The 25,393-nt window shown below is 47.8% G+C and overlaps 1 protein-coding gene across 6 annotated transcripts in view; it reads right to left on the minus strand.

Moving 5' to 3' along the window:
- Window positions 1-25,393, minus strand: part of ppp1r13bb (protein phosphatase 1, regulatory subunit 13Bb) — a 120,569-nt gene that overhangs the window by 18,485 nt on the left and 76,691 nt on the right. For 3 of the 6 annotated variants that reach the window (XM_068039016.1, XM_068039013.1, XM_068039014.1), the window contains exons 10-15: window positions 16,569-16,744; window positions 15,233-15,758; window positions 14,341-15,080; window positions 13,795-13,845; window positions 6,178-6,315; window positions 5,914-6,047 (exon numbers count right to left, since the gene is read on the minus strand). In XM_068039016.1, coding sequence (XP_067895117.1) covers window positions 5,914-6,047; window positions 6,178-6,315; window positions 13,795-13,845; window positions 14,341-15,080; window positions 15,233-15,758; window positions 16,569-16,744 — 1,765 coding nt within the window. Of the gene's footprint in view, window positions 1-5,913; window positions 6,048-6,177; window positions 6,316-13,794; window positions 13,846-14,340; window positions 15,081-15,232; window positions 15,759-16,568; window positions 16,745-24,379; window positions 24,491-25,393 lie in introns of all 6 variants that reach the window. The other 3 variants (XM_068039018.1, XM_068039015.1, XM_068039017.1) reach the window with 2 other exon arrangements.

The following is a 25,393-nucleotide window of genomic DNA, read 5'->3' on the forward strand; positions in this document are numbered from 1 at the left end:
CTCTAGTTACCCTCTTTCTCCTTATATATGAATAAAAGGCTTTGGGATTTTCCTTAACCCTGTTTGCTAAAGATATTTCATGACCCCTTTTAGCCCTCTTAATTCCTCGTTTCAGATTGGTCCTACATTCCCGATATTCTTTCAAAGCTTCGTCTTTCATCAGCCGCCTAGACCTTATGTATGCTTCCTTTTTCCTCTTAGCTAGTCTCACAATTTCACCTGTCATCCATGGTTCCCTAATCTTGCCATTTCTATCCCTCATTTTCACAGGAACATGTCTCTCCTGCACGCTAATCAACCTCTCTTTAAAAGCCTCCCACATATCACATGTGGATTTACCTTCAAACAGCTGCTCCCAATCTACATTTCCCAGCTCCTGCCGAATTTTGGTATAGTTGGCCTTCCCCCAATTTAGCACTCTTCCTTTAGGACCACTCTCGTCTTTGTCCATGAGTATTTTAAAGCTTACGGAATTGTGATCACTATTCCCAAAGTAGTCCCCTACTGAAACTTCAACAACCTGGCCGGGCTCATTCCCCAACACCAGGTCCAGTATGGCCCCTTCCCGAGTTGGACTATTTACATACTGCTCTAGAAAACCCTCCTGGATGCTCCTTACAAATTCTGCTCCATCTGGACCTCTAACATTAAGCGAATGCCAGTCAATGTTGGGAAAATTAAAATCTCCTATCACCACCACCCTGTTGCTCCTACATCTTTCCATAATCTGTTTACATATTTGTACCTCTATCTCACGCTCGCTGTTGGGAGGCCTGTAGTACAGCCCCAACATTGTTACCGCACCCTTCCTATTTCTGAGTTCTGTCCATATTGCCTCACTGCTCGAGTCCTCCATAGTGCCCTCCTTCAGCACAGCTGTGATATCCTCTTTGACCAGTAATGCAACTCCTCCACCCCTTTTACCTCCCTCTCTATCCCGCCTGAAGCATCGATATCCTGGGATATTTAGTTGCCAATCATGCCCTTCCCTCAACCAAGTCTCAGTAATAGCAATAACATCATACTCCCAGGTACTAATCCAAGCCCTAAGTTCATCTGCCTTACCAACTACACTTCTTGCATTAAAGCAAATGCACCTCAGACCACCAGTCCCTTTATATTCATCATCTGCTCCTTGCCTGCTCTTCCCCTTAGTCACACTGACTTCATGATCTAGTTTCTTACAGGCTTTTGTTACTACCTCCTCACTGTCAACTGACCTCAATTGGTTCCCATCCCCCTGCCACATTAGTTTAAACCCTCCCCAACAGCGTTAGCAAAAGCACCTCCAAGGACATTGGTTCCAGTCCGGCCCAGGTGTAGACCGTCCAATTTGTACAAGGTGGCTTGTAAGAAGTTTTTTTTAATGGGGGGAGGGGGGGGGGGGGGGGAGGCGCAGACGGAGCGAGGGGGGGTGGGGGAGGCGCAGACGGAGCTGGGGTGGGGGGGGAGAGGCGCAGACGGAGCGGGGGGGGGGGGGGGGAGAGACGCAGACGGAGCGGGGGGGGAGACGCAGACGGAGCGGGGGGGGAGACGCAGACGGAGCGGGGGGGGAGACGCAGACGGAGCGGGGGGGGAGACGCAGACGGAGCGGGGGGGGAGACGCAGACGGAGCGGGGGGGGAGACGCAGACGGAGCGGGGGGGGAGACGCAGACGGAGCGGGGGGGGAGACGCAGACGGAGCGGGGGGGGGGAGACGCAGACGGAGCGGGGGGGGAGACGCAGACGGAGCGGGGGGGGAGACGCAGACGGAGCGGGGGGGGAGACGCAGACGGAGCGGGGGGGGAGACGCAGACGGAGCGGGGGGGGAGACGCAGACGGAGCGGGGGGGGAGACGCAGACGGAGCGGGGGGGGGAGACGCAGACGGAGCGGGGGGGGAGACGCAGACGGAGCGGGGGGGGAGACGCAGACGGAGCGGGGGGGGAGACGCAGACGGAGCGGGGGGGGAGACGCAGACGGAGCGGGGGGGGAGACGCAGACGGAGCGGGGGGGGAGACGCAGACGGAGCGGGGGGGGGGGGAGACGCAGACGGAGCGGGGGGGGGGGAGACGCAGACGGAGCGGCGGGGGGGGGGGAGACGGAGCGGGGGGGGGGGGAGACGCAGACGGAGCGGGGGGGGGGGAGACGCAGACGGAGCGGGGGGGGGGGAGACGCAGACGGAGCGGGGGGGGGGGGGGGGAGACGCAGACGGAGCGGGGGGGGGGAGACGCAGACGGAGCGGGGGGGGGGGGAGACGCAGACGGAGCGGGGGGGGAGACGCAGACGGAGCGGGGGGGGAGACGCAGACGGAGCGGGGGGGAGACGCAGACGGAGCGGGGGGGAGACGCAGACGGAGCGGGGGGGGAGACGCAGACGGAGCGGGGGGGGAGACGCAGACGGAGCGGGGGGGGAGACGCAGACGGAGCGGGGGGGGAGACGCAGACGGAGCGGGGGGGGAGACGCAGACGGAGCGGGGGGGGGAGACGCAGACGGAGCGGGGGGGGGAGACGCAGACGGAGCGGGGGGGGGAGACGCAGACGGAGCGGGGGGGGGAGACGCAGACGGAGCGGGGGGGGGAGACGCAGACGGAGCGGGGGGGGGAGACGCAGACGGAGCGGGGGGGCGACGCAGACGGAGCGGGGGGGAGACACAGACGGAGCGGGGGGGGAGACGCAGACGGAGCGGGGGGGGAGACGCAGACGGAGCGGGGGGGGAGACGCAGACGGAGCGGGGGGGGGAGACGCAGACGGAGCGGGGGGGGAGACACAGACGGAGCGGGGGGGGGAGACGCAGACGGAGCGGGGGGGGGGAGACGCAGACGGAGCGGGGGGGGGAGACGCAGACGGAGCGGGGGGGGGAGACGCAGACGAGCGGGGGGGGAGACGCAGACGGAGCGGGGGGGGAGACGCAGACGGAGCGGGGGGGGAGACGCAGACGGAGCGGGGGGGGGAGACGCAGACGGAGCGGGGGGGGAGACGCAGACGGAGCGGGGGGGGAGACGCAGACGGAGCGGGGGGGGGAGACGCAGACGGAGCGGGGGGGGGAGACGCAGACGGAGCGGGGGGGGAGACGCAGACGGAGCGGGGGGGAGGGGAGAAGCAGACGGAGCGGGGGGGGTGAGAAGCAGACGGAGCGGGGGGGGGGTGAGAAGCAGACGGAGCGGGGGGGGTGAGAAGCAGACGGAGCGGGGGGGGTGAGAAGCAGACGGAGCGGGGGGGGTGAGAAGCAGACGGAGCGGGGGGGGTGAGAAGCAGACGGAGCGGGGGGGGTGAGAAGCAGACGGAGCGGGGGGGGTGAGAAGCAGACGGAGCGGGGGGGGTGAGAAGCAGACGGAGCGGGGGGGGTGAGAAGCAGACGGAGCGGGGGGGGTGAGAAGCAGACGGAGCGGGGGGGGTGAGAAGCAGACGGAGCGGGGGGGGTGAGAAGCAGACGGAGCGGGGGGGGTGAGAAGCAGACGGAGCGGGGGGGGTGAGAAGCAGACGGAGCGGGGGGGGTGAGAAGCAGACGGAGCGGGGGGGGTGAGAAGCAGACGGAGCGGGGGGGGTGAGAAGCAGACGGAGCGGGGGGGGAGACGCAGACGGAGCGGGGAGGGGAGACGCAGACGGAGCGGGGAGGGGAGACGCAGACGGAGCGGGGAGGGGAGACGCAGACGGAGCGGGGAGGGGAGACGCAGACGGAGCGGGGAGGGGAGACGCAGACGGAGCGGGGAGGGGAGACGCAGACGGAGCGGGGAGGGGAGACGCAGACGGAGCGGGGAGGGGAGACGCAGACGGAGCGGGGAGGGGAGACGCAGACGGAGCGGGGAGGGGAGACGCAGACGGAGCGGGGAGGGGAGACGCAGACGGAGCGGGGAGGGGAGACGCAGACGGAGCGGGGAGGGGAGACGCAGACGGAGCGGGGAGGGGAGACGCAGACGGAGCGGGGGGGGGGGAGACGCAGACGGAGCGGGGGGGGGAGACGCAGACGGAGCGGGGGGGGAGACGCAGACGGAGCGGGGGGGGGGGGGGGGAGACGCAGACGGAGCGGGGGGGGTGAGAAGCAGACGGAGCGGGGGGGGGGTGAGAAGCAGACGGAGCGGGGGGGGGTGAGAAGCAGACGGAGCGGGGGGGGGGTGAGAAGCAGACGGAGCGGGGGGGGGGTGAGAAGCAGACGGAGCGGGGGGGGGGGTGAGAAGCAGACGGAGCGGGGGGGGGGTGAGAAGCAGACGGAGCGGGGGGGGGTGAGAAGCAGACGGAGCGGGGGGGGGTGAGAAGCAGACGGAGCGGGGGGGGGGTGACGCAGACGGAGCGGGGGGGGGGTGACGCAGACGGAGCGGGGGGGGGGAGACGCAGACGGAGCGGGGGGGGGGAGACGCAGACGGAGCGGGGGGGGGGAGACGCAGACGGAGCGGGGGGGGGGGGGGGAAGACGCAGACGGAGCGGGGGGGGGGGGAGACGCAGACGGAGCGGGGGGGGGGGGGAGACGCAGACGGAGCGGGGAGGGGAGACGCAGACGGAGCGGGGAGGGGAGACGCAGACGGAGCGGGGAGGGGAGACGCAGACGGAGCGGGGAGGGGAGACGCAGACGGAGCGGGGAGGGGAGACGCAGACGGAGCGGGGAGGGGAGACGCAGACGGAGCGGGGAGGGGAGACGCAGACGGAGCGGGGAGGGGAGACGCAGACGGAGCGGGGAGGGGAGACGCAGACGGAGCGGGGAGGGGAGACGCAGACGGAGCGGGGAGGGGAGACGCAGACGGAGCGGGGAGGGGAGACGCAGACGGAGCGGGGAGGGGAGACGCAGACGGAGCGGGGAGGGGAGACGCAGACGGAGCGGGGAGGGGAGACGCAGACGGAGCGGGGGGGGGAGATGCAGACGGAGCGGGGGGGGGGAGATGCAGACGGAGCGGGGGGGGGGGGGAACGCAGACGGAGCGGGGGGGGGGAGACGCAGACGGAGTGGGGGGGGGGGAGAGAGACGCAGACGGAGCGGGGGGGGGGGGGAGACGCAGACGGAGCGGGGGGGGGAGACGCAGACGGAGCGGGGGGGGGAGACGCAGACGGAGCGGGGGGGGGAGACGCAGACGGAGCGGGGGGGGGGAGACGCAGACGGAGCGGGGGGGGGGAGACGCAGACGGAGCGGGGGGGGGGAGACGCAGACGGAGCGGGGGGGGGGAGACGCAGACGGAGCGGGGGGGGGGGGAGACGCAGACGGAGCGGGGGGGGGGGAGACGCAGACGGAGCGGGGGAGACGCAGACGGAGCGGGGGGGGGGGGGGAGACGCAGACGGAGCGGGGGGGGGAGACGCAGACGGAGCGGGGGGGGGAGACGCAGACGGAGCGGGGGGGGGAGACGCAGACGGAGCGGGGGGGGGAGGCGGACAGAGACAGAGAGGGGGAGTCGGAGGCAGAGACAGACAGAGAGGCGGAGGGAGGCAGAGACAGAGAGAGGGAGGGAGGCAGAGACAGACAGCGAGAGGGAGAGAGAAAAAAGGACCAAAAGAGACAGAGACATAAGAGAATATGGGCAATTGAGAAAGAAAAATGCGACAGAGGAAGAGAAAAAAGGAAAATAGAGAAAAAAGGAAACATTAGAGAAAAACAGAGCGCAGAAGAGTGGAGGTGGGGGAAGGGAGGGTGAAGAGCAAGAAGAAAAAAAAGAAAAAGGAAGCGTGAAAGAACAAGAGAAAAGTTTCAGTCCATGGAGATCAAGGCCAAGGTGGCTGAAGACTCCCAATGGTGAGAAAGAGGTGAGAGCAAAGATAAAGAAAATGCACAGAAGGTCAGCGTTCACAGGTCTAGTTTCAACCACCTCATTGGAAACTTTTGCGATACAGAAATTTACAATTATAACGAGAGCTTGAAAGTTGAATTGAGGACACATTACATCAGCTTGGTTTAAATACTTATCAAACAACATTTCAACCAATATTCATGTCACAAGAACATCTCAAGCTTACCATCCATCACTGTCTGCTGCATTTGCATTTACACCAAAATCAACAAGGAATTTCACAATATGATGGTGACCAGCACACACTGCATTGTGTAATGGTGTAATCCCTTCGTCATTAGGTCTACTGGGATCATTAACCTGGCCAAGAACAAAAAATTTTGAGTACTAAACATATTGAGTAAATGTTTAAACATTACATTCTATTGTGTGGGAATTTGAAATGCAGAATCTAACAAATGACAATACAAAAATAATGCAGAAGAGATACCTCATAAATGATGCGCTGCACAAGGTCAAATTCTCCTTCTAAAGAAGCGTCGAGGAGTAAAGCTAGAGGATCGAATTTTACCCTCATCCCACAACCTGTCCTTTCTGAATCAGGCTTTTTTAAATTTGTACGTTTAATCTGAGGAAATACAGTGATGTTAGAAGAAAACTCAACAATTAATACAACAGAATTTGGAAGCTCATTTTCCCATGACCACCCAGCAGCAGCTTTCTTTAAGAAAAGTGGGCAGGGGTTGGGGAATAACTTACATGGCTGCAAAGTAAGAAAAATTACATAGTGGATTGGTTTTCAAAATTAAAACAGGCAACTTCAAAAGTGTAGAAATGTTACTGCAGAATTTAAAGTTGTATGTTTGAGGTGCAAGTATCTCCAAACTTTATGCTGAGTCAGAATGAAGTCGAGGTTTACTGCACTGCAACAGCATTGTGCAATAGATTACTAACTGTTGAAAAGGAAAATCCCTTTTATTTAAAGCAATCTTTTAAAAAAAAACATGCACCTTTAATCTAATATCAAGATTCAACATAAAATGGCAGCATGTAGTGATAAATTACTGCCCTTTCATATACAAACATCAGTAAACACAAATTGCTCAAGTTTAAAGCTACATTCCCCCAATTGTTTACCCTTTAGTGATGCTAAATCTAAATCTAACAGAAAATACAAGAATATCTACTTCCCTGGTTATGTTTTTGAATTTTGTCCCTTCCCCTGCTTGATAGGTATAAGTACTTCTAATTTTCCCTTCATTAAGGGCCAAGGTCAGCTATAGCACCCACAAAGCACCCTGATTGAGATCAGTTAATTCAGCAGAGCAGGGGTTTAAGACTTACTTTCTGTAGCCCTTTATTTGCCTTTGCATCAAAAGTTTATCCAAACTTCCCTTAAAATGTATGTTATTGTCTCTTCCCTCACTACCCCATAATCATGCTTACCCTCTCTCTATGCAAGGCATTTTCCAAACACCTGTTCTCACACTCAGACACAAATTTAAATTGATGACCCCTCATCAGTGAAACTGCAACCAGCGGAAATGGTCTTTACCTATTCACGTTAAAGCCTTTGTAATCTTAAAACCTTTATTAAATCTCCCCTTTGCCTTCTTTGCTCCAGTGGAAATAATACTAGTCTAAGTCTCTTCTCACAACTAGTATCTTATCCCAGATATCATCCTGATGAATCTCAGCTATATGCTCCCTATGGCTTAATTGTCCTTTTAATGACCTGCCTAAAACAACAAACAATACCCCAATTATGTGAGAAAAGAGAAACAAAAAATTAATTTGCATTTATATAATGGATTTCATACTGTCGGGACATCCCAAAGTGTTCAAAGCCAACTAAAACCTTTGAAATGTCACTGTTGTAATTTGGACTAACTATGGCCTTGTAACAAAATTGCTACCCCTCTGTTTTTGTTTATAAAACCCAAAATGCTATTGGCTTTTCACTTTCAAGGAATTATGTCTATGAAGCCCTAATGGCTTTGTCCCTCCACTCTTAAAAGTCTTTTCATTGATTATATACGCTCATTCTTTGCTGTTTCTCCCAAAATGCATTACCCCAAACCTCTCCACAACAAGTATATTTAGCAGGGATATAAAGACTAGGAAAGGAGACTTATTGGGATGAGAGGGAATACATGCGATGGAGAGGGTTGATGTAGACATGGAGGGGACAGAGTCAAAATGATTGGATCTGAAAGACTAAAAAAAAAAGGCTTGCAACATTGGTAGGAGAATAATGCAGACCTCCAAATTGAGAGAATAAAGTCCATCAGGAAATCTGCAGTCAGTCACTCTAATTGGAGATAAGTAGGAACAAAACTATTGTTCAGGGAGATTTTAATTACCCACTTATCTACCAGGACAGAGAAGTAAATAGAGAAAAGGGAACAGAATTCTTAAAATCTTCCTTTAAGCAGTATGAGGACAGAGCATTGCCAGATCTGGTTATGTACAATGAAATAAATCAGATAGATGAACCAAATGTGAGTAAACACCCTGGGAGCACTGACCACAATGTGAGAACATTTAAAATCCAACTGGAAAGGGGAAACAGTCAGTACAAAAACTAGAATATCAGACTGGATAAGAACAGATTTTAAAAACCCAGCAGTAATTATACTCTGAATGGAAGTAAACTTGGTGCTGCCAAACAGCCAAGGGATTGAGGCTGCAGGTTTACAGGACATTAGAGGCTGCACTTCAAGTTGATACATTTGCAAACAAAGCTAATGGAATTCTTGGTTTTATCACAAGGTATAGTATATAAAAAGGAAGAGGTAATGGTGTGTTCATATACAACTTTAAGACAGCATTGTATACAGGGAACAAGAGAAATTTAGAGATAGAAAATCTATGGAATGCACTTCCAGAATTAGTGGTTGGGAAGAAACGTCAACATTCAAGATTAGAGTGGCTAGGTAGATGAAAAAAGATGAAGGGTGTGGTAAATGTGATTAGCATTATTTGCTCACATGGAGTGTAATCACAGACATGGACTGGTTGAGCCTGTAAGGGCAGACTGGCCTATGGGGATCATAGGAAACTTGGCATAAAACTTAAGCCCCTGAAATTTGAGAAAAGCTTGTCTAGAGACACAGAGAACCACATGAATAATCTAATCAAGAGGTAGATGAGGTCAGGGGGTAAAACACAGGGAATCACATGAATAACTTAATTAAGAGGTTGGCAAGGTGAATAATATGATCAAGGCAGGATGGGATTAGGGAAGATAGTAGCTTGGAGATGATGCAATTAAAGAAGCAGCTTGTCAGTAAACCTCCTGTAACTGTATAAAATGACTGCTCAAACATTGGACTAGTAGAATCCCTACGATCAATCGTGAGAGTAGGGCTTCTCCTTGCATGCTTGTAATAAAGATCGCTCGTTTGGACAAGACTCTCCAGGTGTTTTGGGTACCAGAGCCAGCCCTCACCCGACAAGCCAAATGGCCTTTTATTTATTAAAACTTGTATGAATTTCTACATAAATTGTACCAGTCATCTGTCTGGCAACTTCACTAACCAATTTATTTCCTCCTTGCTGTTTGCCAAATCCTCAACTTTTATCTAATCAGTACATGTCAAGATTATGTTCCCTGTCTCAGTCCAAACCATCGACATACAATCGAAAGCAGTCATATAGATGGAACATTGTACTTTAGAGACAATTTTCAGTAACATGTTCTTTAATAGCAATAACAAAGATTTCTAATGTTTTGGATAAAATTTGTGAAAGGATATCCACGTATCACATGGCTCGATGCAAAGCGTTGCTCTATCCTCTCCCAAACTCAGAAGATCTCCTCTGATACATCAATTCTACTTCCCATATCAAGCACGCACTTAGGCTAAAAGAGATTTCCAATTTAATGCCAGCTTAGGGGTAGAGTTGACTTGTGGGCACATATCCAGCTGAAACTACCCAAACTCATTTCAGAGCTTTTCCAGCGAGCAAAGAGATTTGCATCCATAAGCCTGGATTGGATTTAAAATTTAAGATTTTATGTGTACTTGCAGTTAGGTTACAGATCAGCCATGATATCATTAAATGGCAGAATAGGCTTGAGGGGCTACTCCTATTCACAGAATTGTTACAGCACAGGAGGGCGGCATTTGGCCCATCGTGTCCGCACCGGCGCTCTGGAAGAGCAACTCTCCCAGTTTCATTCCCCTGCCTTCTCCTCATAACTGTGCACATTCTTCCTTTTCATATAACAGTCTAATTCCCTTTTAAATGCTTCAGTTGAACTGCCTCCACCAACATGTTCTCAGGCAGCGCATTCCAGACCTTAATCACGCTGCGTGAAAAAGCTTTTCCTCATGTCACTTTTGCTTCTCTTACCAAATACTTTAAACCTGTGCCCTCTCGTTCTCGATCCTTTCACAAGTGGGAACAGTTTCTCTCTGTCCAGACCCCTCATGCTTTTGTACACCTCTATCAAATCACCTATCAGCCTTCGCCTCTCCAAGGAAAACAGTCCAAACTTCTCCAATCTATTTTCATATCTGAAGTTCCTCATCCCTGGAACCATTCTCATGAATCTTTTCTATACTCTCTCCAATGCCCTCACGCCTTTCCTCAAGTGTGGCACCCAGAATTGGATGCAATTCTCCAACTGAGGCCAAACTCGTGTCTTATACAAGTTCAACATAACTTCCTTGCTCTTGTACTCTATGCATCTATAAATAGAGCCCAGAATACTGGATGCTTTATTAACCGCTCTCGCCACCTGTCCTGCCACCTTCAATGAGTTATGCACATACACACCTAGGTCCCTCTGCTCCTGCACCCCCTTTAGAATTGAACCCTTTATTCTGTATTGTCTCTCCATGTACTTCCTACCAAAATGAATCACTTCATATTTCTCTGCATTGTTCATCATCTGCCATCTGTCTGTCCATTCCACCAACTTGTCTACGTCCTTTTGAAGTTCTACACTATCCTCCTCACAGTTCACATTGCTTCCAAGTTTCATATCATCTGCAAATTTCGAAATTGTGCTCTGTACACCAAGGTCGAGGTCATTAATACACATCAGGAAAAGCAAGGGTCCCAACACTAACCCTTGGGGAACTCCACTACAAACCTTTCCCCAGCCGGAAAAACATCCATTAATCACTGCTCTTTGTTTCCTGTCACCCAGCCAATTTCTTATCCATGTTGCCTCCGCCCTTTATATTCCATGAGCTACAAGTTTGCTCACAAGTCTGTTGTATGGCATTGTATCAAATGCCTTTTGAAAGTCCATGTATACCACATCAACAGCATTGTCCTCATCAACCCTCACTGTTATCTCCTCAAAAAGCTCCAGCAAGTTAGTCGAACATGATTTTCCCTTACGAAATCCATGCTGGCTTTTCTTAGTTAACTCATATTTGTCCATATGATTATTGATCTTGTCCCTAATTTTTTTTATCTATAAGTTTTCTCATCACCAAAATTAAACTTACTGGCCTGTAATTGCTGGGCTTATCTTAAAACCCTTTCTTGAACAAGGGTGCAACGTTTGCAAACCTCCAGTCCTCTGGCACCACCCCCGGGTCTAAGGAAGACTGAAAAACTATGACCAGTGCCTCTGCGATTTACACCCTCACTTCCCTCAGTATCCTTGGATGCATCTCATTTGGCCCTGCTGCTTTATCCACTTTAAGTACAGACAGCCTATCTAATACTTATCAATTTTAAAGCCCTCATGTCTGACTTACCTCCTCTTTCAACACTGTCTGGGTTGCATCTTCTTCCTTGGTAAAGACAGATGCAAAGTATTCATTTAATACCTCAGCTATGCCCTCTGCCTCCATGTGTAAATGCCCTGTACAGTCCCTAATCTGCCCCACTCCTCCTTTAACCTCCCTTTTACTATTTATATGCCTATAGAAAACTTTGGGATTTCCTTTAATGCTAGCTGCCAGTCTCTTTTCATGCTCTCTCTTTGCTTCTCTTATTTGCTTTTTTACTTCTCCTCTGGACCTTCTATACTTTTAACCTGGCTCTCAATAGTATTTTCTACCTGGCATCTGTCATAAGCACACTTTTTCTTCTTTATCTTAATCTCTACCTCTTTTGTCATCCAGGGAGCTCTGAATTTGTTTGCCTTACTTTTCCCCTTTGAGGGAACATACCTTGACTGTGCCCAAACTATCTCTTCTTTGAAGGTAGGCCATTGTTCAGCTACCAGTTTTCCTGCCAATTTTTGACTCCAATTTATTTGCCCCAGCTCCATTCTTACCCCATTGAAGTTGGCCTCCTTCCAGTTAATTATACTTACCCTGGATTGCTCTTTGTCCTTTTCCACAGTCAGCCTTAATGATCTCCCACAGATACTTGATCCAGTTGGCCCACCTCATTTCCAAGAACCAGGTCTAGCAGTGCCTCCTTTCATGTTGGACTAGCAACATACTGCTGTAGAAAATTTTCCTGAACACACTCGAGGGAACTCTTGTCCCTCACTGCCCTTTACATTCCTATTATCCCAGTCTATGTTTGGATGATTAAAGTTCCCCATCATACCTACTCTATAATTTTTGCACCTCTCTGTAATTTCCTTGCAAATTTATTCCTCCATGTCCGTCCCACTAGCAGGTGGCCTATAGACAACACTGAGCAATGTAACAGCACCTTTTTTGTTCCTTAGCTCCAGCCAAATTGATTCTGTCCTTGACCCCTTTGTGAAATCCTTTTTCTGCAGCACCACAATGCTCTCCTTAATCAATACTGCCACCCCTCCCCCTTTTCCCCCCATTCCTATCTTTCCCGAACATCTGGTATCCAGGAATATTTAACCAGTCCTGCCCTTCTTTGAGCCAGCTCTCTGTTATAGCCACATCATATTTCCACATGGCAATCTGCACCTGTACCTCAGCAGTCTTATTAATCGCACTCCGTGCAATCACATACATGCACATTAACCCTGATTCAGACTTTATTACTTTCTCTCTTACTCTGACCCCACCTAATAACGTACTATTCCCTACGCTTGTGCTATCTATCTCCCCCAGTATTCTGTGCATTTTGGTATTCCTCTCTAATACTTGCTCCTGGTTCCCACACCCCAGACAAGTTAGCAGTTTTGCTTCCCTCCAATCGGAGCTCCCTCTCAGGTTCCCACCCCACTGACAATTTAGTTTAAACCCTCCCCAACAGCACCAGCAAATCTCCCTGCAAGGATATTCATCCCAATCCTAAAATGCAACCCGTCCATCTTGTAGAGGTCCCACCTGCCCCAGAACCAGTCCCAATGTCTCAGAAATCTGATGCCCTCCCTCCTACACCAGTTCTCCAGCCACATGTTCAATCGCTCAATTCTCTTATTCCTATGCTCACTTGCATGTGGGACTGGGAGTAATCCTGAGATTACTGCTTTTGAGATCCTGCTTTTTAGTCTCCTTTCTAATGCCCTAAAATCTGCTGTCAGGACCTCATCCCCCTTCTTACCTATGTCATTGGTACCAAAGTGGCCCACAATCTCTGGCTGTTCACCCTCGCCCCGAAGAATGTTCTGCAGCCACTCTGACATCCTTGACCCTGGCACCAGGGAGGCAACACACCATCCTGGAGTCACGTTTATTGCTGCAGAACCACTGTCTGTTCCCCTAACTAACGAATCCCCTATCACTACTGCTCTTCCACTCTTCTTCTTCCCCTCCTGTGCAGCTGAGCCACGTACGGTGCCACAAACTTGGCTCTGACTGCACTCATCTGAGGAACCATCACCCTCACCAGTATCCAAAATGGAAAACCAATTAACTAGTGAGTGCGTCTCAGGGGACTCCTGCACTCCCAGCCTGGTTCTCTTAGACTGCCTGGCGGTCACCCATTCCCCATCTGCCTGCATATTTCTAACCTGCAGTGTGGCCACCTCCCTAAATGGGCTATCCACGTAGCCCTCCACCTCGCGGATGCACAACAGCGACTTCAGCCGCCGCTTGAGTTCCAAAACCTGGAGCTCAAGCTTCTGCAGATGTGTTCATCTCAAACACGTGGTGCGTCCATGACTTCCCACATACTGCAGGATGTACATTCCACTCGGCAGAGCTCCCCTGCCATACCTTAAGTTTACAGACTATTTATTATAAATAGAATAGCTTACCAGGTACTCACCAAACAGCTCCTTCCACTGCACTGAAGTGGGAACCAAATACTGGAGGGTTAAAAAAGAATGCAAAAAAGTAAAAAAATGGATCACCTCCTCCCCACTTCACCAAACTCGAATCTCCACATCCAGCTTGCAGTCTGCACTGTTTGTTGGCTGCACCCAGACCTCGGTATTTATACCTTTTGAAGCTTAAACTGTAGCAGCCAGATTTGACTGGTCATCTACTTAACTAATCAGCTACTCTGCAGTGGAGCCTGTTAATCCTGCCTAAAAATGTAAGAAACTTACTTTACTTTCTTAACCCTACTTTATCTGGAGAGTAAATCCCAGTTAGATGCTAATTTCAGACTTGACTTTTATGAAGATAACACTTAAAATCCCCACTCACCAAACTCGAATCTCCACACTCAGCTTGCAGTCTGCACTCTGTTCCTGTGAACAGTATCGTAATTTACTAGGCTGTTCAGTCCCAGGAAATGCAGCATTAAAAATGCCCATGGTTTTATTTACAGTTTATACTAGGTAAAATACAAAACTTACAGGAGGGGGCAGTGGCACAGCAGGCTGTGGAGGAACATCTTCCTCTGGGCATATGACCTCTGGCATAGGGCTTGGTAGTTGCTCCGTTTGAACAACAGCGGGATTATTGTTATTGTCCTCTATTGTAGCAGAGATCTCATTGTTATCAGTCTGAATTAATTCAGAATGTGGAGGAGAAGGCAGCTGGTTATCATTGGCGTCTGATGATGGTTGAAGGTCAGGTTGAGTTATTGGTTCAGGCTGCACAGAACCAGACTCTACTAGGCTGGTATTTCCATTATCAGCATCTGCTAAAGCACCAACATAGTCCTGTGGGTTACTGGGGAGATAAAATGGCATGTTATCCATACCCCCAGCTAGTGTATTAAAACGCTGATACAGCAACTTCTGTATATTTGGTCCACTTGGGCCTTCTGGCTCAGTTATAGAACTACGTTTTTTCAGAGGCCTTGGTGCATGTGCCAGTTTCTTCCTTAGGGCTTCAAGGTCAGCATCACTTTGATATCGTAATGGCGAGTGCACAATAGGTAATAATTTTGTAGGACTCAGAGGACGTGGGATGTTTTCAACATTTGAGTTGGTGGATGGCAAATTCTCATGTTCTAGGTATTTTTCATTACTAGTTTGGTTTTCATCATTGGTCTGAGGTTGAGAACTTTGCAAAGGCTGGGTATACGTAAAAGGCAAAGGAGATGGTGTAGCAGAACCAGATCCAGATGGCAATACTGGCTTCCCATACACTAGAAAGGAGAAGAAAAACCTCTTTACTAAACCAAATACAAAAATTATACTTTACTATACGAAACGTAATAATTATAAATTTACTATAGACACAACTTTATAAAAACTATCAAATTATTAATGGCTTTGAACAAACATTTAAGCTACTTACTTGCTTTAACAGTATGTGTTTTGTTTAGGGTATTATATGCAGCCTGCTGGTAGTTCTTTGGTGGAGTAGCTTGCTGAAGGTACATGGAATAAATTGAACTGGAATTCACGGTTTGAGGTCCTTTTCGCGGAGACTGAGGTCTAGAACCTTTATCAGTCAAGAATGGCCTTACAGCCACTGCTAGTGGTGGATCAGGTCTATTATCTCCAGCAGGGAACAATGGTGAACCAGCTGGTTGATAAGTAGGACTTGGGGGCACAGTAATTCTCTGCTGAATTTGTTGCGATGCACTAGCTTGAAATGTGCTTGCAGGTTGTGGAGGCTGGATAGGTCTCTGCCAGTTTGCTGAAGTTATGTTGGAGACTGAACCCATACTAGGCCGAGGCTGAGTGCTGTCTTTCATTCTTTCCAGTGAATTTGTGGAACCAATAGCCATGAGAGAAGATTTTGGGTGAGGTCCATAAGACTGAGGCAGCTGTTTCACTGCACTGGGCACAGATGGCAGTACTTTTCCAGTTTCAATACCCTAAATTAAAGAAGATATTGTTAAAATTATTCATAACCAGCTTATAAACCCCAAAACCAAGCTATACCTAACCAATTTGTAATTAGTGGCCAGTTTTGACAACATTATGCACTCAGCACAAGAGAAAAATACTGTGGATGCTGGAAATCTGAAATAAATAAGCTCAAAATACTCAGCAAGTCTGACAGCATCTGTGGAGAGAGAAACAGTTAACGTTTCAGGTCAGTGACCCTTCGTCAGAACTGAGAGCTTAGAGATGTGACAATTTTAAAGCAAGGCAAGGAAAGTCGGGGAGGGGAATGGAGGGGAGTAAAGAACTAACAGGAAGGTCTATGGTAGAGTGGAAGGCAGGAGGTTAAATGACAAAAGAGATGACAGTGAAAAGCAGAAACAGATGATAATAGGGCAAGTAAAGAAAATGAAAGAGGTGAACAAAGGAGGTGTGAATAGGAAAGCAGAATCACTATTAATGCTGCCATCCAAAAAACAGGTCAGAAGTTATGATCTGAAACTGTTGAACTCAATGTTCAGTCGGGATGGCTGTAAAGTACATTTTACTCAGTCCTTCATGAAAAACTTGTACTGTATTCATATTATTCAAGTAGCAAAAGCACTTTAAATGTTTAAAATAAATAACATTTTGGATTCAGAACAAACCAAATTTAGTTTTGTGCCGTGAAGAAGTGAAGGCTGGTTGCCATCTGGAGTTGACTGTATCGTGAAACGAATTTGCTAAAGTAAAATAGGCAAAGAAAGCTTCCATATGAAATGGATCATCAGAGACCACTTTAAAGTAGTGCCAAAACCTACCACCATTTTCTCATTGCTTGAAATAGCTGAGGAATTGGATAGGGCCTGACTTGATCCAGCTCCTGGTTTCAAAACTGTATCCATGTTGGATTCCTTCCAGTCACTGTTTGTTGTTGTAGGTGGTTTTCCTGTAGTAACAGATCCCTGTGGGAGTGCTGGCCAATTTCCTTCGTTAGCTGATTAGGACACGAGAAATTTCAATACATTTAATAAATCTAATTTTTAAAAAATGATTCAAACAGCTATTTATTTTAATTTAACTGATCACATCTGGTTAGTAAATGCTCAAGCTTTCCCATTCCGTCACTGCAGGTGGGGCAGGGTGGGAGAGAATGCACCAACTATTGTTCTAGCAGAATCATTGCAGCCATTTTAGGGACAGAAAGAAAATACAATTTCCTAATGCAACTAATGTATATGGCACATGCAAGCAGTTGAGTTTAGTTACAAACTGATGATCAGATACTGAATTTTCACTCATAGACCTACCATAAAAGCAACGATCCTCTAAATACTATCAGATGTCACTCATCACACTAGACACATCAAAGCAACCAAAAGGGCAAATTATTTTTCTCTAAGCATTTGCTTAAGCATCAATACGCCCAATGCATCAGCATTTTAACGCAATATAGTACTGTGTGGTTAGTTACGGTCTTCAACAACAAATTCCTGAGAGATGGATGAAGCAGTTGAGGAGGAGTGCGAAATATTGGATGGGATAATATTTCCTCCCTCACTATGCATAAGGTGTTTAGCATCCTTGAAAGAGGAAAAATCACGAGGCCCAGATTAAATATATCCCAGGCTGCTATCTGAAGCAAGGGAAGAAACAGAGGAGGCTCTGACCATCATTTTCTAATCCTCTCTGGGTTCAGGCCTGGTACAAGACTAAAGGACTGCTAATGTTGTACTGTTGTTTAAAAAGAGAGGAAGGGATAACCTGAGTAATTACAGGCCAGTTAGTCTCACCACAGTGGTGGGCAAAGTATTGGAAAAAATTCTGAGACATGGTATAAATTGTCACTTAGAGAGGCAGGGATTAATCAAGGACAGTCAACATGGATTTGTTAAAGGAAGGTCATATGAGTAATTTGATTCAATTTTTTAAGGAAGTAACAAAGAGGGTAGTGCATTTGATGTAGTCCATCTGAATTTTAGCAAAGCTTTTGATAAGGTCCCATATGGCAGACTGATCAGAAAAGAAAGAGAAAGTGGCAAGTTGGATCCAAAATTGACTCAGTGGCAGGAAGCGAAGGGTTCTGGTCAAATGGTGTTTTTGTGACTGGAAGGCTATTTCCAATGGGTTTCTGCAGGGCTCAGTACTGGGTCCCTAACTGATCATGATGTGTGCATATATCTCAATGATTTAGACTTAGGTGTGCATAATTAAGAAGTAGTTTGCAGATGAAACGAAAATTGGCCGTGTGGCAGACTGCACAAAAATATCAACGGACTGGTCAGGCAGATAGAGAAGTGGCAAATTGAATTCAATCTAGAGAACTGAGAGATAATGCATTTAGGGAGAACAAACAAGGCAAAGGACTACACAATCAATGGTAAGATTCTGAAAAGTGCAAAGGAACAGAGAGATCTTGGAATGTATGTCTAAGATCTTTGAAGGTAGCAGGACAGGTAGATAAGGTGGTCAACAAAGCATACGTGATACTTCCCTTTATTGGTCAAGGCCTACAGTACAAGAGCAGAGAGGTTATTCTTTCATGGGATGTGGGCAGTGCTGGCAAGGCCAGCATTTGTTGCCCATCCCTAATTGCTCCTGAACTGAGTAGCTTGCTAGACCATTGCAGAGGGCAGTTAAGAGTCAACAACATTGTTGTTGGTCTGTAGTCACTTGTAGGCCAGACCAGGTAAGGACAGAAGATTTACTTCCCTAATCGATATTAGTGAACCAGATGGATTTTTATTACAATCAATGATAGCTTCATGGCACCATTACTGAGACTAACTTTCAATTCCAGATTTTCGTTCATTGAATTTAAATTCCACTAGCTGCCATGGTAGGATCTGAACCAGTGCCTCAGGGCATTTGGCATGGGCCACTGGATTACTAGCCCAGAGACATTACCACTACGCCACCTTCTCCACGAGTGCACTGTTGGAAGTGCCCCCAGCCTAGAGTATAAGAGCAGGGAGGTTATGCTTGAACTGTATGAAACACTAGTTAAACCATAACTAGAGTACTGCATATAGTCCTGGTCACTGTATTGCAGGAAGGATATGATCACACTAGATAGGATACAAAAGAGATTTCTAAGGACATTTCTAGGAATGGAGAATTTTAGTGATGAGGAAAACAGAATAGGCTGGATGTGTCTTCTTTGGAAGAGAGGAGGCTAAGGGGAGATTTAATTGAGGTGTGTAAAATTATGAGGAGCCTAAATAGGGTGGTAGATGTAGAAACCTTAATCACATTTAATGAGCACTTGGATATGCACTTGATGTGCTACAGACCAAGAGCTGGAAGGTGGGATGAGATTGGATAACACATTTTTGGGCCAGCATGGTCTCAATGGGCTGAATGGTCTCCTTCTGTGCTGTAAATCTTTATGTTTATGTTTGGGCCTTAACTGGCCCAAAGGGGGAAAAAAAAAGACAGCACATCAATCCACGATTGCTCCCACGGCTCTGTAGTGGCTGCATTTTAGGAGCAGCAGAGAATAGGTCACTAGCTCACCTACTTTCTAGGGAATGGTACATAATATAATGGTGGCTATCAAATGGAATAATGGTGCCTTGTAAAATTTGAGTAATATGATAGCCCATAAAAATATAATTTCTTTTAAATTTCATCAGTTGTTCTTTTCAATGATGGAAGTTTTAAGTTTGTTCAAAAGTGTAAAATGATTCTGTTAATACTATTATAGTTCAAAATGAGCATTACAATTGAAACGTTTTATACCATAATTTTACCATACACCTCCAAAAGGGCAAAGCACATATTCTATTTTTCCACAATGCAATGGTTGGTTCTCAGCAAGAGTAATTAAAAAGTGAAGGAATGGTGATATAGTTCCAAGTCAGGATCGTGTGTGGCTTGGAGGGGAACTTGTAGGTGGTGGTGTTCCTATGCATTGCTGGCCTCGTCCTTCTAGGCGGTAGATGTCGTGGGTTTGGAAGGTGCTGCCGAAGGAGCCTTGGTGTGTTAGTGCAGTGCATCTTATATATGGTACACACTACTGCCACTGTGCATCAGTGGTGGAGGCAATGAATGTTTAAGTTGATGGATGGGGCACCAATCAAGCGGGCTGCTTTGTCCTGGATGGTGTCAAGCCGCACTCATCCAGGCAAGTGGAGAGTATTCCATCACACTTCTGACCTGGTCCTTGTCGATGGTTGACAGGCTTTGGGGAGTCAGGTGGCGAGTTACTTGCCTCAGTATTCCCAGTCTCTGACCTGCTCTTCTAGCCACAATATTTATATGGATGGTCCAATTCAGTTTCTGGTCAATGGCAACATCCTGGATGTTGTTAGTGGAGGACTCAGCTATTGTAATGCCATTGAATGCCAAAGGGTAATGGATAGATTCTCTCTCGTTGGAGGGGGTCATGGCCTGGCACTTGCGTGGCACCCAAGTTATTTGCCACTTACCAGTCCAAGCCTGAATGTTGTCCAGGTCTCGCTGCATATGGAGGTGGACTGCTTTAGTATGAGTTGCGAATGGTACTCAACACTGTAATCATTCAGCAAACATCCCCACTTCTGACCTTATGATGGAGGGAAGGTCATTGATGAAGCAGCTGAAGATGATTGGGCCTAGGACACTCCCCTGAGGAACACCTGCAGCTATGCCCTCAGTTGGAGATGATTGGCCTTTATGCCAGGTATGACTCCAACCAGTGCAGTGTTTCCCCATGATTCCCATCGACTTCAATTTTGCCAAGGCTCCTTGATGCCACACTGGGTCAAATGCTGCCTTGATGTCAAGGTCAGCCACTCCCACCTCCCCTCAAGTTTAGTTCTTTTGTCCATCTTTGGACCAAGGTTGTAACAAGGTCAGGAGCCTCGTGACCCTCGCAGAAGCCAACTGAGCATCAGTGAGCAGGGTTTTAAAAATTCATTCCTGGGTTGTGGGCGTCACTGGCTAGGCCAGAATTTATCGCCCACCCCTAATTGCCCTCGAGAAGGTGATGGTGAGCTGCCTTCTTGAATCACTGCAGTCCACGTGCGGTAGGTACACCCACAGTGCTGCAAGGAAGAGTGTTCCAGGATTTTGACACAGCGACAGTGAAGAAAAGACAATATAGTTCCAATGATCTTCTCTCTAACATAAGGATGGTGTGTGGCTTGGAGGAAGTTATTGCTGTCTAAGTGTGCTTGATTGCACTGTCGACGACACCTTGGATCACTTTGCTGATGACAGACAGGAGGCTGATGGGGCAGTAAATGGCCGGATTGGATTAGTCCTGCTTTTTGTGGATAAGACATACCTGGACAATTTTCCATATTGTCGGGTAGATGCAGTGTACTGGAACAGCTTGGCTGGGGGTGCGGCTAGTTCTGGAGCACAAGTCTTCAGTGCTATTGTCGGGATTTTGTCAAGGTCCATAGCCTTTGCAGCATCTAGTGCCTTCAGCTGTTTTTTGATATCACGTGCAGTGAATCGAATTGGCTGACGATTGGTATCTGTGATACTGGGGACCTCAGGAAGAGGCAGAGATGGATTATCCAACCAGCACTTCTGGCTGAAGAGGGTTGCAAATGTTTCAGCTTTGTCTTTTGCACTGATGTGCTGGGCCCCCGTCATCATTGAGATTGGAATGTTTGTGGAGTCTCTGCCGGTTAGTTGTTTAATAGTCCACCACCATTCACAACTGGATGTGGCAGGACTGCAGAGCTTTGATCTGATCTATTAGTTGTGGGATCACTTATCTCTATCGCATACTGCTTCCGCTGTTTAGCATGCATGTAGACCTGTGTTGCGTCACTAGTTTGGCACATCATTTTTAGGTATGCCTGGTGCTGCTCCTGACATGCTGCCCTGCACTTCTCATTGAACCAGGGTTGATCCCCTAGCCTGATGATCATAGCAGAGTGAGGGATATGCCAGGCAGAGAGTTTAGTGATTATGGTTAAATACAATTCTGCTGCTGATGGCCCATAGCGCCTCATGGATGCCCAGTTTTGAACTGCTAAATCTGTTCTGAAATCCATCCCATTTAGGTAATGCTATACCACATGATGGATGGTATCCTCAGTGTGAAGTCAGGCCTTCGTCTCCACAAGGACTGTGTCGTGGTCACTTCTACCAATACTGTCACAGACAGATGCATCTGCGACAGGTAGATTGGTGAAGGTGAGGTCAAGTAGGTTTTTCCCTCTTGTTGGTTCCCTCACTACCTGCTGCAGGCCCAGTCTGGCAGATATGTCATTCAGGACTCAGCCAGCTCGGTCAGTAGTGATGCTACCGAGCGACTCTTGGTGATGCACATTTGACTCCCCCACCCAGAGTACATTCTGTGCTCTTGCTATCCTCAGTACTTCTAAGTGGTGCTCAACATGGAGAAGTACTGATTCATAACTTGAGGAAGTAGGTGGTAATCAGCAGGAGAATTCTTTACTCATGTTTGACCTGATGAGACTTCATGGGGCCTGCAGGCAATGTTGAGGACTCCCAAAGCAACTCCCTCCCTACTATATACCACTGTGCCTCTACCTCTGGTGGGTCTGTCCTGCTGGTGGGACAGGACATACCCAGGGATGGTGACGGAGCAGTCTGGAACATCAGCTGTAAGATATGATTCGATGAGTATAACTATGTCAGGTTGCTGCTTGACTCGTCTGTAGGACAGCTCTCCCAATTTTGGGACACATCCGCAGATGTTAATAAGGAGGACTTTTCAGGGTTGAGTGGGCAGGGTGTGCTGTCGTTGTTTCTGGTGCCTAGGTCAACACCAGGTTGCCCAACCGGTTTTATTCTTTTTCAACTTTTCTGTAGCGGTTTGGTATAACTGAGTGGCTTGGTATAACCAAGAGGCTAGGTAAGCCATTTCATAGGGCAGTTAAGAGTCAACCACATTGCAGTGGGTCTGGAATCACATGTCGGCCAGGCGTGGTAAAGACAGGAGATTTCCTTCCTTAAAGGACATTAGTGAACCAGATGGGTTTTTACGACAATCCAGTAGTTTCATGGTCACCACTGCAGATTAGTTACTTGAATTTAAGTTCTAACAGCTGCCGTGGTGGGATTTGAACTCGTGTCCTCACAGCATGGGGCGGCACAGTGGCGCAGTGGTTAGCACCGCAGCCTCACAGCTCCAGGGACCCGGGTTCGATTCTGGGTACTGCCTGTGCGGAGTTTGCAAGTTCTCCCTGTGTCTGCGTGGGTTTCCTCCGGGTGCTCCGGTTTCCTCCCACATGCCAAAGACTTGCAGGTTGATAGGTTAATTGGCCATTATAAATTGCCCCTAGTATAGGTAGGTGGTAGGGAAATATATAGGGACAGGTGGGGATGTGGTAGGAATATGGGCTTAGTGTAGGATTAGTATAAAATGGGTGGTTGATGGTCGGCACAGACTCGGTGGGCCGAAGGGCCTGTTTCAGTGCTGTATCTCTAAACTAAACTAAACATTAGTAGGGGCCTCTAGCTTACTAGTCCAGTAATATTACCACTATGCCATCATCCCAATATTAAGATAATATTAAGGGCGGCGCAGTGGTTAGCACCGCAGCCTCACAGCTCCAGCGACCCTGGTTCAATTCTGGGTACTGCCTGTGTGGAGTTTGCAAGTTCTCCCTCTGTCTGCGTGGGTTTCCTCCGGGTGCTCCGGTTTTCTCCCACATGCCAAAGACTTGCAGGTTGATAGGTAAATTGGCCATTATAAATAGTCCCTAGTATAGGTAGGTGGTAGGGAAATATAGGGATAGGTGGGGATGTGGTAGGAATATGGAATTAGTGTAGGAGTAGTATATAAATGGGTGGTTGATGGTCGGCACAGACTCGGTGGGCCGAAGGGCCTGTTTCAGTGCTGTATCTCTAAACTAAACTAAACTAAAACTAATTGTGCCTCTGAAAGCAGAGTTGAAAAGAAAAACTCTTTAAAGTAAGGTGAGACAACTGCAAAATTAAAGTATAGAATTTGGAACATAAATATTTGGCTTTCACAAGATCTTGATTTAAAGCTGGGAGACCAAGACATCTTTTCGTAGCAATGGGAATCAAGACATTGCTAGCAGGCCAAAGTGAAAATGCTCAACATAACTGTTATTCAAGATCAACAAGATAAACAGGGAGATGCAAAACCTTTAGGCCATCTTAGCTTTTCCATCTGGAAACCTACAGTCATCCCAGCATCCAACATCTCACACTATACCTCAGCTCTCTTGCATTTGCTACTTTCACAAATGGCTCTCCTACTTTAATAAATGAAAACATGACTTTAACATTACATATTAACGACTGCAAAAGCAGATCATGTTCTTTGCAAGATCATTGTCACATTACATTTAGAAAAGCATTAAATGAAATTTCCAACACTTTACACCACCAGACCATTACAATCAATGGTAGGCTGTTATAGTCATTTGTGTATCATCCACTTTTGGGGAGTTAAGTGGGTGCAAAAAGTTTCAGTTTTATAGTATTTAACACCCAATCACATTGGAAGCTTCATGCACCAGGCATACGCACAAACACGTGCAGTTAGATATACTAAATATAATCAGATTCAGAAATCCTCAAACAGGAAGCCAGCTTTAATTATGGATGCATTATTGGGGGCTTGCAGCAGTCAGAATTATAACAAATTACATCAGTCTATTCAAAAAAACAGAACTGCATAAAGACGTACAACCCAAACATCTGCTTTCATAGTTTTTAAAATGCAAGGATGAACCAGAGTCAAGACCCACATCCAAATCAGACACCACCCAGGAGCCGGTCAGCTTGTGTCTAAGAATTTCATCTATGTACAATGGAACAGAAAATAGAAGACAAACAATTGTAGAACCCAATAGTTTAAATTTTATATGTTTTCACATCAAATATCAAAAATTTTGTAATCTAGTGTTTTTTGAATGAATACATACACCACCTACATTTGGCTCGACAATTATGTTTACTTGCCTCCACAATAAATTCAGAGGACTATTTTGAAACAAAAATATTAATTTAACGTGGTATTTTCCAAATGTCATTTATAAGGCAAGGAACAAGATTGTCTTAGATAAGTTAAAAGGCTACACAGCAGAATATGTCCTTTAAGCAAAATCAGTAGCAGTTCCACAGACTCACAATGCAGTTTGTCAGGAACAGAAGTTGCCAACTGGATCACACTATCATCTGGAGACTTGAGAGGCAGAAAAAGAAATTAAAACAGGATCCATTATGATGTCTAAATCAGAAACTATGCAAATGCCTGGAGAATTTTTCAGACTCCCATCTGATTCTGTCCAAGAAGTCAAAGCAAAGTGAAGGATCCAGTGGTAAAACAAAAGCACAAAAAATAAAAGAATATAATGAACACAATGCAACAGAGAAAGGTTAGATGGAATCTGAAATACTGAAGTTATAGATTCAAAACATGGTGCAATAAAAACGTGAACCTAAGTACTTGAAGACTAAATAGCAAGAGCTTTATGAATATAGTATCAGAAGATACCCTGAAAAACGAAATACCTAGATAGATATGTTAAAATAGTTTAGAAAAAAAATGCTCATCTTTGAGCTCTTCAAGGGGAGGGATCCAGTGCAAAGAAATTATTGAACTCTTTCCTATTTCAGTTCCCAGCAATCAGCATTAGGAATGCCTAAATCTGGTATAGCTTCAGCTCTTCTTACTAAACAATGTGCCTTAGCATGACTTTCC

The sequence above is a fragment of the Heterodontus francisci genome, chromosome 9 (assembly GCF_036365525.1).
Source record: "Heterodontus francisci isolate sHetFra1 chromosome 9, sHetFra1.hap1, whole genome shotgun sequence".
NCBI classification, from domain to species: Eukaryota; Metazoa; Chordata; class Chondrichthyes; order Heterodontiformes; family Heterodontidae; genus Heterodontus; species Heterodontus francisci.